This window comes from Gallus gallus, chromosome 5 (genome assembly GCF_016699485.2).
Source record: "Gallus gallus isolate bGalGal1 chromosome 5, bGalGal1.mat.broiler.GRCg7b, whole genome shotgun sequence".
NCBI classification, from domain to species: Eukaryota; Metazoa; Chordata; class Aves; order Galliformes; family Phasianidae; genus Gallus; species Gallus gallus.
Window position 1 is genome coordinate 18538365 of NC_052536.1, and position 14059 is coordinate 18552423.

Sequence of the window (14059 nt, forward strand, 5' to 3'; positions counted from 1 at the left end):
CTGTCACTGGCATGTGTGGATACAGCCAACATCTTCCTACAGTGTGGCAAGCACGTGCTACTTAGGGGTCTCGAATGCCACTGACAATGTAGAAGGAGAAGGGGAGGCCTTCACGCCTTCTCTCCTGCCATGCTTTCAGCCAGGCAGCAGAACGTGTTTTATGGAGTGCTGCGATACAGGAAGGAGGGAAGCAATGTGGGTGGATGTTTGGTGGGCCTCTTAAGCTAATTGTGCCATCATCCTGGCAGTCACAGTGTCCACGGATGTTTTCCATGCAGAAGAAGCAACCAGCAGGCCCCTGGCACCCAGCACTCAGCCTGGAAGTGAAAGTGAACAAGCCAGTGCCACAGGTGGTTCTCATGTCAGTTTGATACCTGGAGTTTTTCCCGATATGGATGATCGTCTATACCAATTACCAACCCCTCCTCCTTCTAGTAAGAACTGCACATTGCTAGTGTTCTCATTTATATAACTGTCAGCTCTTGTTTTTATGAATGATGGCTTTCTGAAAGTATTTGTAGTGTCCTTAATTTTTAGTTATACTTGTAGTGTAATTTGCCTTTTTGTGTGTGTGTTATTTTTAAAGACATTTTTCAGTATGCTTATAGGCCTCATTGAAGATGCAAGTGAGGGGAATATTTACATCTGTGAAGCAGTGTATTTGTCCCAAAGGGCTAATAGTAGTGTTTTGCAGGTATCCTTGTCTTATATTCTACTATCTGTATTTTGTAACACTTCCCCCAAAAATGAAAAAGTATAAGCTTTCTCCTTATGCCCATAAATACATGCTAGCATTTTGACTTCCTTTTAAATGGATACAAATGACTGCTGTGTAACCCAACTGTCACTTTTTCAGCCATCCTCATTCCCGCTGCATTGGTTAAACATATATCAAAAATTTCTTGTGCAAACTTTTTTTTTCCCCTTAGTAGGTATATCTGCAGTTGGTATCTTGCCAGTGACTGGGCTGTAACTGACATTTTGTTTGTGAACAGTTTATTTAAAAGGGGTTATTCATCTGGTGATGTTAGCGTAGTTAATACTTTACTTATTACACTACAGATACCTTTTTCTTTTTTGTCGTTTGTTATTAGGATGGGAAATGAAGGGACTTTTCCTTATTCCCAAATTCATTTTCCACACAGATCATCATTCTAACAGCAATTTTTTTTTTTTTTTTTCCAGAAGATATTGCTTTCTCAAACTGATCTAAATAGTGCTTTCATGTACTTTCCTGGAAGTTAGTGGAATCGTGCCATGGTAGATTTTGGCCAATGCTCCGTGGTTATTCCTTACAGTTAAGCATGATAGTGTACCTATGTATATTTAACATTATACAGCAGATATTTTAAAGATAATTCTATTGTTTATACTGACTGGGAGTTAGAATTTGTTTCCAATGAATGTAGTTATTTTGAAAAATTTTAGCTAGAAATGGAATTTAGAGTGTAGGCTAAATGTTCCTAAGTTTGCATAATTTCTCTTTCCACTTTTACCCTGGCATAGCTTCACTCAATTTTGTGGAGTCTACTTAAATTACCATTAATTAGTGTTAATTCATACAAGTAGAATTTGTCCTTTTTCTTCTTCAGAATTTTATACTGACTCAACAATATCACTCCTATCAAAACTGCATAAATTATAGTGTTTAGACATAGATACAGCAATATAAATGCAAAGTACGTATTTGCATTTTATTGGAAAGATAATCCTATTTTAATATCTGTTTCCTACTACAACAAATTCATTTCTTGGCACTCACTGCCCTATCGCTTAATTAGGCCAAGCAGCCTCAATGTAGTGTGCAGACATTACAGTTTGAAAAAATGCTTGCTACTTTTCTGCTTTGAGCATAGAAAACCTGCATGGATTGCTCTGAAGACGTTTTTCAAAGTGAATGCACTTTTTTTTTTTCCCCACTTATCTACTAAATACAATGAAAGGGAATTACTAATATTGCCATTTTTAAAGAAGTTCATTTGTTGAAGGGCTGTTTCATTTGTATAGCTGTAATGGAATGAAAAGTTTCATTAATATATTGGCTGGCTCTAGCTATAGGCTTCTTCCAAACAAATGTCTTCATGTACTGTACTGCTTTCTTTCGATTTCTTTTCCTCTGCAGCAGTTTTAAAGCTGTGGTCTGACATCGCCCTAATGACTGATCTTTTGTCCACATGTCACAGTGGAATAGCAGAACAGTCCACTGAATGAATCAAAAAATAACTGTCAAAAAGAAGAAAACTCAGTATGTCCTCAAAACAAAATGTCAGGGCAACTGAGAGCCCTCCCTGCCCACTGCAGGCACCTTCCCCAGAGCCAGGACACCAGGGGATATGGCCAAATTCTGCTTCTCCTCAGTGCTCAGGAGAGAGGAATGGTGAATGTAGCAGTTCTTTTAGCACAGGAGTCTTTAATATATGTTTTTATAAGGGGCTTTGTGGTGGAAAAGCTCTGCTATTTCTCAAGGGTGACATAAAGCACCTTAAAAATATCCACTAAAGTGCCAGTTAGGCAAGTCAGTACAATCCTCTTGATCTGCTTTCTTGGAGGCTAGATCAAGTCCTCTAGTTGCTGAGTTAGTGCTCTGTCCGTTGGGATGAGCTATCGCAGAACAACTCATCAGTCAATAAGTTTCTTGTTAATAATAATGAAAACATCTGGAATGTTCATGAACTACTTGTTGGCTACGCTCAACAGTGGGGAAAAATGTGTTTCTTAGTTTGTATTTGCCAGCTGCTGTTAGGAAATGAGATCAGAAAGCCTGGACAGAGGAGAACTGCAATATGTGCTAAAGAAAAAGAACTCTGCAGCTGATTACGGTGTCTAATTTGCTCTAGCAGGGTCTGGAAGAATTCAGAGAGGTGCAGATCTGTAGTATTGTTTTTGTCCTGATAATGAAGTTGGAGTCCCATGTGAAGCACTATATACAAATAATTTTAGACATGGAATACCCATATGGCAACAATGTGGGCCAGAAACATTACTGCCGTCACATGAGATTTCAAGCCATAAAGCCGTCACAGGAAAATGTGAGACCAGAAGAACTCATTTGGATTTAAGATCTAATTCTGTCTTAGAACCAAGTTACAAAACTTACTTTAAAGTGCCAGGGGACCCATCTCTATGTTTACAGAGAGAATTTTTGCTAATAAGAAAACCATTTTGAATTTTTAAGATCCCACATTATACATAGCTATCCAATGTAAACCACCTAGAGAACTATACTTCTATTTTATCCTGTACAGGAATAAAATTAAAAGTTTTAAAATTTCTTCTTACTGACCATTTGCAGTCTTCTCTCTCTACTCTTTTCTCATTCTCTTTCCCCTGTAAAACAGGCAGAACCTTTGACTTATGCAGTAGAAACCTCTTCAAGAAGTTGCCAATGTGCAGAAGTCTTCACACACTTTCCAGACAGTTTCCAGGCAACTATCATTGCATATGGGTTCATGAAAGTATTGCTCAATCAAAAATGAATTATATAAGAGGTGAAAGGGTACAGCCATAAACTTTGTTATCAGAATATGAAAGCTACCAGTAGTTTGGATGAGTACAACAGTTATAGCCTATGTAGTTTGCTGGTGTGAATTTTCTATAAATATTTTTTTAATAACAGAAGTCACAGCTTTTGTACCTCCCTGTGAAATACCCAGTAAGGATATTTGGACTAACAGATGGTTTTGTTCTTTAGGGTCTACGTCCAATATAGACAGTGATCAGGGACCACACAAGGGAGACGGTGAACCTACTTCTTCCCCTGGATTGTCCACAACAACAACTGTAACGTCACAACCAGGGACAGCCCATGTACCAGGTAGGTTTCCAAAGTTGTGTATTTTAATAATATAAGAACAGAATGATATGAATATGAACTGAACAGACAAAAATGTAGGACAAGTACCGTTATTCTGGTTTTGTTCTGAATCAGGTAACGTTCAGCATTTTCACTAGCAGTCTGAGAAATGGAGCATGTTGTAACTCATAAAATACTCTAGCAAAATCTAGATGATGGAAGTTGTGTGTTTAGGAGAACTGGATTTAGAGATAAATAACATGGATACTTTGGTATGCAATCAGACACAATTTGGTGAAGGTAGATGCAAAGTATCATATATGTGAAAATGTTCAGTGAAGAATTACAGCTGAGACACGCATTGCAGAAAAGGGCTTGCAGATTAAAATGGAATAGAATAGAAAGAAGCCAACACAATGATACAACTGCAGAAGAATGCAAATATATTCTGGGACACATTAACAGTAAAGTCCTTTTTTAGACAGAGAAAGTAATTATCCCACTCAGTGTAGATCTGGCAAGTCTAGAGCTGAGGTACTGTATTCAGTTCAAGGCACTGAATCATAAAGAAACAACAGGGAAGGGCACAGAGATAAAGTCTGGTAAGGTAACCATAGCGCGACCTGCATAAAGAACAGGCTGCGGGGAAGGTTGCCATGAAATCTCCATTTTTAAAGAATGCTAAGAGCAAATGGAACATTTCTCAGGGGTGTTTTTATTCACTCTCTTTCACTGGTGCGAAACAGCTTATGTGATCTCCAAGGGTCCCTTCCAGTTTTACCTCCTCATGATATTGAACTTCTTCTTTTATTTTTTAGAATTTTCCCTATAAATACTCCTTAACTTAAGATTTTAAATAACAAAATGAATATAGACATTCCACTCTACCTTCAATCCATCCTACTTTTGCACCTGGGATTGCAGGTGTCTCAGCCTTTTCTCCTGTTCTTGAAATAAATCAGTGATACAACAGTTTACATTTATGTCAGCCAAAGTGCAGTTCTTGTATATGCTAACATTGTATAGGCATTTCATCAGAGTTGGCCTGGTCGTAGATGAGCACTTTTTTTGGCCACGTAGGCAACACAACTGATGAAAATGTATTTCATTTGCAAAGAAGAAATTTGTAAAATGAGCAAATATCCACTTAAAATAGAAAAAAAAGTCTTAAAGAATGTTTAAAGAATGCTTGAGTGTCCATGCAACTCTGAAATTACATGGAATGGATTAACACATTCTTCTTCCCTCCATCAACCCCCAGAATGGCTGATCATCGTTGCTGCCCTCCTGGCACTGGCATTGATCCTTGCCGTGTGCATCGCGGTTAACAGCCGGAGGAGGTAAGGTACCTTGTACTTCTTCAAACACACTGAAGAGTGATGGGGGTGATAGAATCAAGCACTGACACAACACTGTTAGAGGCCATGTGAAATAAGAAAGATATCAGGCACTTGGCGAGACGGAAATATCCACAGTTTTCTTTAAAGTTAAGTGGCTCTGGAGTTACACACCCTGAACAGCACAGCTTATTGATTTATATCTCACTCTGCTATGCCTATAAAAGCAGAGGCTGCCTTTGTTTCCTTCCTCATACCCAGAGTCACCATAGAAACAGACAAACAGGGCCAGGATGACTAATTATAGATTGCAACTGACAAGAACTGAAACGGTCTCAACGCTAAAAATTATGTCCCAGATGCTGTGAGTGGAAAACATCTCATGTAGAGCTGCCATGCAGCTGGGAGCGAGACCCAAGGAGAGACAGTGCGTGTGGGTGTGCGTGTGTGTATGGATTCATGGATCAGACCCTAGCAGCGTGCACTAATCCCTATGGGGAGCAATTTTTCAAGTAGAGATGTCATCTAGTATGCTTGAAACAGGTGGAAAGCTTTTTCTCTCTTTAGCAGGATCAAAATAACAAGAGATTCGTTTGTTCTGATAAATGCTAACCTGCTGCAGACTCGGGTAGAGATAGCTGAGTGGTGGGGTGGGAATGTTCCAAGCATTCATTTATTTAAAAATGAGAACTGCATATTTGTTACAACATCAGTATGGCAGCGCTCTCAAACACCTACACAAAGCAATTGGTCTTTCTCAGTGAATTGCAAATTGTTTCATCATAGTGTTTTTGGTGTTGCGGATTTTTTTTATTTTATTTTTTCTATATTTAATTGATGTTGTCTTAATAAGAACTGATATTATCTTAAAACAAAACCAAACCAAACCAATTGCCCAAGGTTCAGTGCAGGACAGTTCATTTGTTTATTTATGTCTTCATGATTCTTCATGTTGCAAAGAAGGCTGCCTCTGTATGGTGCTTGTTGCCAAAAGAGTTAGGATCTCCATACAGAGTCCCACATTTAGGCACTGACCATCATTTCAGGAAAGAAAATCTGAGTTGCTCTTTTGAAAGCCTGTGTTTGCTCTGCATTTCCTGGTTGCAGAGCAGGAATCCGTTCCCAAGTGTATACCCCACATTTACCCAGCAAACTGAGCTGCTTTGGATAAAATAACTCTCAGCTATCAGTCAGTAAGCATGAATAAAAGTGATACTTAACTGCCAAATTAGTCATTCAGACAAAACCTGCTTCACTGAAAACACTTTTACAGTACAAATTTAAAAGTTGGAGTCCATCTTAAGAGAGCTGTGCTGTGTGCATTCAGTGAACGCTCAGCTGTTGAATCTTGATCCTGAGTCTGGATTTGGAATTATCCTGTCTGTATAGTGGGGTACATAAAAAGTTCATAAATATGGATATACCCAAATCAGAAAATTGTCTCCATCTTTCAGCAATGCACGTTAGTCCCCTCTCTAATAACAGTAGATACTGGGCAGCCTGATGTAGTGAGTGGCAATCCTGCCCACGGTAGAGAGGTTGGAACTGGATGGTCTTTAAGGTCCCTTCCAACCCAACCATTCTGTGTTACTAATTGGACCAGTGGGCTCCTGCTAAGGTTTGTGCACATATGCTGCATTTTTTTCCAAAAATGAAATACACAGCAGGGAGAAACTGTGCACTTTGCTTTGCATAGGTCTGTGCTAGCAGACACAAGTTTCATTTCCAGGAACCTTTTCCTAAATATTTACTTGAAGTTTGTTTTCGTATTTCCATTACTCTCCATTTATGGTACTTACTTTCTTTTTATTTTGATCTAGATGTGGGCAGAAGAAAAAGCTAGTCATTAATAATGGCAAAGGTGCAGTGGAGGACAGGAAGACAAGAGAATTAAACGGAGATGCCAGCAAGTCACAAGAAATGGTGCACTTGGTTCACAAAGAACAGTCAAATGACCGAACAGGAGCATGTGACGAATTCCTCACCGTTGATGAAACACAAAATCATCAGGATGGTGACATGAAGAGTGGAGTGTAGCGGTACGAAGTCACCAAATAGATCAGTGTTGGGAAAATCAAAGTCACACGGACCTTGGGCAGGAGTTCACAGATGCACTGTGCTACTGATGTCTTTTGAACACGATTAAGCTTAAATTTTCTTCATTTTTAATTATTTTGACATGGTGTCCGAGTTACAAAATTGACATTTGCTTTCTGAAATAAGCCCCAAGTGTTGCAGTCAGTTCCCAGTTCCTACACAGAGGGCACTTACAGTGTCCTGGGCATGTGGCATGTCATTGTTCCCCAAATGCGGTGCCTTCGCTGTGCGGAGATACAGAAGCATCCAGTTGCTCCATCTTACAGGCATTTAAGGTACTAAACTTGTTGTGGTACAACAGTAAGTGAGTAACAGATGTCAAGAGCCAAAATAAAAAAGGCTTAAAACAGAAGTGCCTGCTATACAATGCCTAACCCAGCAGAATCCACCAGCAATGCCTTCCAGCCAGGAAGAGCCGTAGGTGCATTCAAAGTCTGCCAGTAAAAGCAAAAAGTGACATTTTGTAATGATTGATGACTTGGTCTGTAACAAGAGAAACCCAGAAGGACAAAGTTTATTTATCTATATTTTAAAATGTCTGTGGGCATACAGCAGGATTTTTTGGGAGGGGGAACAAAGGGAGGAAAACATGAGCTGATACATAATAAACTTCTATTCTTTGTTGACTTAACAATCTGTACATATATCCTTGAGTTTCCCAGGTGTCCGTTGCTCTTTCCCCTCCCTCCTTCACGGATCACAGTTTGTGTATGTTTTTTAAGGAGTCAGTTAGTATAAAATTAAGAAAGCAGTACGACCCCAGCTCTATTGTGCATGCACAAATCAAGCAATTGGAAGTCATCAGAGATGATGACAGCATTTTTATTCCTGAAGAATAGGTCTTTCTCTTCCCCTGCTCCATTTTACTTAGGAGATGCTGAGCCCAAAGCTTGTTTCTCCCACGACTGTTGTACTGCACCAGTTTGCCAATATTTAGAACGTTACTTTTGTTTGATCTTGCTCACTTCTGATTTCTGCTTCATCCACTTTTTACTTCTTCTAGTCAAAAATGCCAAAAGAAAAACTGCTTATTGGTAAGAGAAGTTGAAATTTTACAGAAAGGATCAATGAAATTTTAAGGAAACTCTCCCAGTAATGTAATGTAGTAAAATAGCTGCAGCTGCACTGTCATACACTTCTGTTTTGTCCTTCTGTGTCTGTTATGTGAAGTATTTGTATTAAGCTATGATGCTGTGCATTATATTGATATGAACTGCCAGAAAGAAAATTATTTACTACCAGTGACCTGTGCCATTTTTAAGAAAGCGTATTGGAGCGGAGAATAACTTCTAATTGGGCTGCCTCAGAAAAATGCAAGTAAAACCAACCAGAAGTAACTGCAAGCAGCGAGGTCTGTGTTGGCTTGGATAGGGAACGTTTGGTAAGAGATGTTCAGAGGTACCTACCTGCTCCCTGACCACAGCACCTGCACAGGAAATGTTCTGCTAACGCCTGTTACTTTATGCTCTCCATCTGAAGCAGTATAGAGGATGGGCTTTCAGCCGGCTACATACTAACATTAACTAGCACTGGTCTTTACTGGAACACCAAGCACAACGAAAATCGTAATTGTGGTTCTCAGTTTACAGCCCTTCAGCAGTTTCCCAAGTTGCTCAGAGCCCTGGTATCTGCAGGCAGATCTCCTCAGGGAAAATGTGCACCTGGGCAAAAGGTCCCAAGATGAGGTGTGATTTCAGTGTACATATAGGATGCATTCTGACTCTGTGTATGTCTCATCTATGAGCAGTCTGAGGGTGTTCAAAGAAGCTGAAGCCAATAAGGACAAGGTACCGTACACTGTCAGTACATAGGGCCCATTGTCAAACCTCTCAGCCCAACCATAAGCACGTATTTCAATACTGAGCTGTGCTGTGCAAAGTCTGTTGATGGTCTGCATTGGTTTTTGTTTAATTCCTGTAAGGTTTAAGGGAAGCTTTTCTATTTGTCATTATGAATGAAAATGATCTATCGAAGGCTGTGTTTAAACTGGTGTTACATACACATTTCTCTAGGTGTGGAGATCCAGAATAAGAATTTTGCCTCTTCTTAAATCTTAATTTAATATAAGCCTCAATCAGAGGAGATAATTCACCGTCTTGATGGGTGAATGTTCTTAAAAAAATAAAAATAAGAAGGGCCATGTGATATTACTCATCTTTTTATGGAGATGTTGAGAAAATGGAGAAATCCACCAAATCCTTCTAATTTATCTAATGCTCAGTACCTATAGAAGTATGGCTCATACTTGTTGGCTTCTTTTTATATCTGTTACAGGGAGATGCTCAGTTTCTCTTTAAAAAGGCAGTGCCATTATTTTATATATGCTGCTTCTGTTTAGGTTATGTTGTGCAAATGATGCGTAATTAAGTTTCATTGTAGTTTCAAAACTAGACGGCCATTTCATACATGTAAAATAGTGCATATTTTTATTAATCTTGGTTTTATTTCAGGGGTTGTTTGTTGTGTATGTATTTTTTATATAGAGCACTAGATATATTTGCATATTTATTTAACAGATTAATCAAAGTTAAAGAAAATATCATCTCTAAATTGTAATTAGAAAAGGCGTTGCCAAAAAATGCCACATGGAACTGTAAAATAAGCTTCCAAAAATAAACTTGGTTCCACGTTGAGGGTAAGGAATGAGGTCAGTGTTTGTAGTGGGAGAGGAGAAGCATTTGGCAGAGCGGTCATACAGAGCCGCAGTCAGATCTCCTGCTTGCAGAACCGACTGAAGGCTGCGGGACCTCTCATGCTCCACCAGCCTCCAGTGGGCCCCCATCTCCATGGGGTTAGGGACAAGCTCAGCTCCCTTGGAGCACAAATCTTGGTCCAAGTTAAGGTCCACGCAGTAAGATGGAAATAATGTTTAAAAGAGTATATTTAAAAGACAGGTGATATTTTTACAAGAATGTAATATTTTCATTGAACAATCCTGGGTGATGGTTTCACCTGTATTTTCCTGAAGATTCTGAAAGGAATGTTTGATTAAAGCAGAGAAAGGATGTACAGCCTTTGTCTTTATCTGTGTGGATGTCTTAAAGCCTTCCCAAAACATCAGTTCCCAAGTGATATATCTGCATAACATTCTCTCCTTCATACGACGTCTCCTGCATGTCCTTTGCCTAAAAACACTACCACCAACTACCACTGCACTAAGGAGTGTATGTTGGGTGGAATATTATTGGAGAAAATTTCCAGGTGTCTCATAGACACTGTCACAGCCACACAGAGGCAGAGGTTTGTCCATCACCCTGGCTGGGGGGTTCTCCTGGTTGTTCTTTCTATAGATGAAGGGGAGCAATAAAATCCTCTGAGAACACTGTTCTGCCTCTGCTTACACAACACCAGCAGTTTGTTTTATGCCGTATCAGGCTGTTCGCCAGCAATTACTTCTTGGCCTTATTAAACAGTTCAAGGCTCAGACATCTCTGGTTGTAAGAGATTTGATTTGTTAAAGAGCATATGGTTACCTTTAGGTAACCACATGTACTGATGTGTTTTCCTCTGCAGAGGTGAAAGAGACAAAGAGGTGGGAGCAGAAATGCTGACATGGGCAGGTTCCTGGGGTGCAGCTCCAGATCTGTGGGTATGGGGGACAAAGGTCTCATCTCTTTTTTGGGGCAAGAAGCATGAAACAGTGGGAACTTTGGGGGTGGGAACTCCAGAGGGTTCGGTGAAGGAGGAGTACAGTCACTGGGAGACAAAATGGAGAGTGGGTAAAATTTCTGTGCCACCGACTGGGAAAGTCCCCCAATATCCCCAGGACTTTGGCATTTGAATGATTTCACATTTCAGATAAGGGAAAAAGTCTCAGCCTGTTCCTGTGAACCCCCCCGCCTCCAGGTCACCTTCTGCATTCACCACCTGATTTGCAAATGGCTTTTGACCAATTTTCCCCTGGTAGATTACTTCTCACTATTACTCTTCTACGTTGCTGCAGTACTCACCAATGCCATGCTGAGAGTACCCAGCTCCGACTGTGGGAAATGAGAGGCGAAGCTCAAGCTTCACAAAGGTGACTAACAGCACCTCGTCTTCTGTCTGCCCATCTCTCCCATCCGGAGTCAGATGGGCAACAAGATTTCTAGTCGATTTCTGTCTGCACAGGTCAGCTATGCTGCAGCATGGTTTTTTGAAAAGCTGCAGATGCCCTGACATCAAGGGAGCTGTTGTTGTTCATGTGCAGGTAAAGAAGAAGCAGTGAAAGCTTTATACATGCTTTAAACACAGTTTTCTTTCAGTTTTGCCTGAATGGATCCAACAGAAAGGTTTTGCCTGAGCTACAGCTTCAAGGGTTTGCATGCTTCTTATTAAATCTTGGTACTCTATAGGCAAAAGGGGTTGGGATGAATAAGTGGAGAGTTGAAACTCATGTTCGTACATTCTATGTTGTGCATTGAACTTTGATGTTAATATCATTAGTTTTGTGTTCTCTTTCAGAAGAAAGACATGAAAATGATGATGCTATGGGTCAAAACAGGTGCACAAAGGCCGTCAAATGAGAAATGTATTTTGTTTCAGTAACAGACATAGTTTAGATACTTTTAATATATCTGATTGATAGATTACTTTTCGGGGGGGGGGGGGGGGGGGGGAAGGGGGAGATACCTAATATATAATACAGCTTTCTATTTGTACTGTGATATTATTAAAAGTAAATTATTTCCTGTTAAACAAAACAAACAAACAAAAAAAAAAACATGGAAATTTAGAGGAAAATAGGGCTTATCAAGTCAAACAGGATCCAACATAATTTTAAGTGTATCCGTCAGAAAATTCTAAAACATTTTTTACACTGTGAGTAAAAAAAGTCTCCCTCCATAGCACCCACTGAACAGACTGCAGCTCAACAGCAGCTTCATTCTGGTGCTGGATTGAGGCGGGTGGCTGCATTGCAATGCCAACGACACAGCTGAAGTTGGGGGCACGTAGGCGGCACTGGGAAGCCAGCATACGGTTCAGAGACAGTGGTGGCTCTACTCACCAAAAGGGCTTGGTGGCTGCCAAGTTAGTCCTGACATCCTTCAAACTCCAAAACAGAAAGAAGAGAGGAAGAAACAAGAAGGCACTTTCAACCAGAGACTGTAAGTTTGCACCTCGTGTCTGAAAGCCTTGGGCCATTTTGCTAGGATGGTGTCAACCTTGAAAGCCCATTTTGCAGTGCATAAATGGTTTGGTTACAGCCGAGTTTTAGCCTTAAATCTGAATTTACTTTGCAGTCGTGGGTCTACATCTGTGTTTTGGCACCATGTTCTCAAAAGCCTATTCTTTTTCCTGGCTTAATCCAAAAAAAAAAAAAAAAAAAAAAAAGCTTAGATAATGTTCATCGACCACATTTTCTTTGCATGTATGAGACTCCATGCTTTCATTTTACTCAGAACAAGCAGTAACAAACTGGGTATGTTTTGCCCAGAGATCAGATCTACGTCTCAGTTTATACTCACCATTTTTTATCAGCCTGTCCTTGTTAATAAGAAGCACCTGTCTGGGGGCTGCTGATCGCTATCAGCACACTCTCCGTAGCCAGCGCAGAGACAGCTGCCAGCAGATTGCAGCTTGAGCCTATAGGATGAGTTTCTCTAAGATGAGCCCTCCAAAGCCATGACAAGTGCCCACAGATCAGGATAGCTGGCTGCAGCACAGCTCCTCCACTCCTGCAAAGTCAGCCTTGCAGTCACCACCACCATTTGGCATATTTTGCTTTGCAGCGGTGGGCTGTCAGATTCACCAGTGGGGACAGGTTTATAGTGGAACTTCCTTGCACTTCTTTTGTGGTTCGTTTTCTAGTTATTGTTTATTTCACTTGTCAAGAGAAAGCCTGAAATACACTCTAGGTGAGGACGCTTGTTTGTTCAGCTAGTGACTCAAAACCACAGTGTTCCTTTGTTCACAAGGGGTGAAGGTCCCCGTGCAGAGGCAGGCACAGAGCCTGCATGCTGGTTACGTGCCCTTCACGTGGCAGAAGCAGAGCTCAGGCACGGCTCATAGGGTTGGCTTTGTGCTGCCTTTCTGCAAAGGTGAGGGCTTTGCTCACTGAGCCTTTCTGGAGCATTCTCCGCACGCACATTCAAAAATTGTTTGTAATGGTAAGCTGAAAGTTTGTTTAGTGCTGGCAATTCAGGTAATCCTGGCAACGCGTGTGAAACCACTCAGTGAATTTGTGGGTGAATTCCCTCAGCTGCTCTCTTTTCACGGTTTGGAGCCATCCTCCTCTTTCTGGGACACCTCTACAGCAGTACCTCTCACCTGGTGCCTGTGGGCTGTGGGAGCATGAGGCGGGAAGACCCCGGCACCATGTGGATCAGTCTCACAAACGAGAATGGAGGATGCACTCTCTGTTCAGTTCAGCCATGGATGAGCAGCACTGCAGCACTGTGAAGGGCAGGCCCTGGGCTGCTTGCTTGAACACCTGTCCTGAGGCTGGGGGGATCTGGTTCCTCCGCTCTCCCACCCCGTGGGTTCCAGTAGGCAGCTGCCAGCTTTGCTATCTGTCACTGGTGACGTCCTTTGCTTATCACTGCAGAACCTTTCTGCCCCGCTAACATCACTGTGGCTGCATGGCCTGATACTGAGTACAATCTCACTTCCTTCCTGTTTCCCTTGTGGCTGCACACTGCTCTGTGGCAGGGCCCGGTGCCAGCAGGCCCCACATGGCCGCCCTCGCTCCCCCTCAGCACAGCAGCCCCAAACCTGGCTGGTCCTCTCCAGCCCTGTGAGTGCTTGGTGCAGGGGTGACCGCCAGCCTGCCTAGAGGTTATTTTTAATGCTGTTCCCCTGCTTAGGCATGGCACGTTGGGGCCACCTGTTTCTTTCACAACCTCGTCTTGTT

At 41.3% G+C, this 14059-nt stretch overlaps 1 protein-coding gene across 49 annotated transcripts in view; it reads left to right on the forward strand.

Annotated features, from left to right (window-relative positions):
• CD44 (CD44 molecule (Indian blood group)) overlaps positions 1 to 10238 on the forward strand; it is a 107931-nt gene extending 97693 nt beyond the window's left edge. For 33 of the 49 annotated variants that reach the window (XM_040700620.2, XM_040700633.2, XM_040700619.2 and 30 more), the window contains 4 exons: positions 249 to 434; positions 3692 to 3814; positions 5055 to 5133; positions 6951 to 10238. In XM_040700620.2, coding sequence (XP_040556554.1) covers positions 249 to 434; positions 3692 to 3814; positions 5055 to 5133; positions 6951 to 7167 — 605 coding nt within the window. In that variant the 3' untranslated portion in view covers positions 7168 to 10238. The remainder of the gene's footprint in view (positions 1 to 248; positions 435 to 3691; positions 3815 to 5054; positions 5134 to 6950) is intronic. The other 16 variants (XM_040700622.2, XM_040700624.2, XM_040700635.2 and 13 more) reach the window with 2 other exon arrangements.
• Positions 10239 to 14059: the final 3821 nt, after the last annotated feature.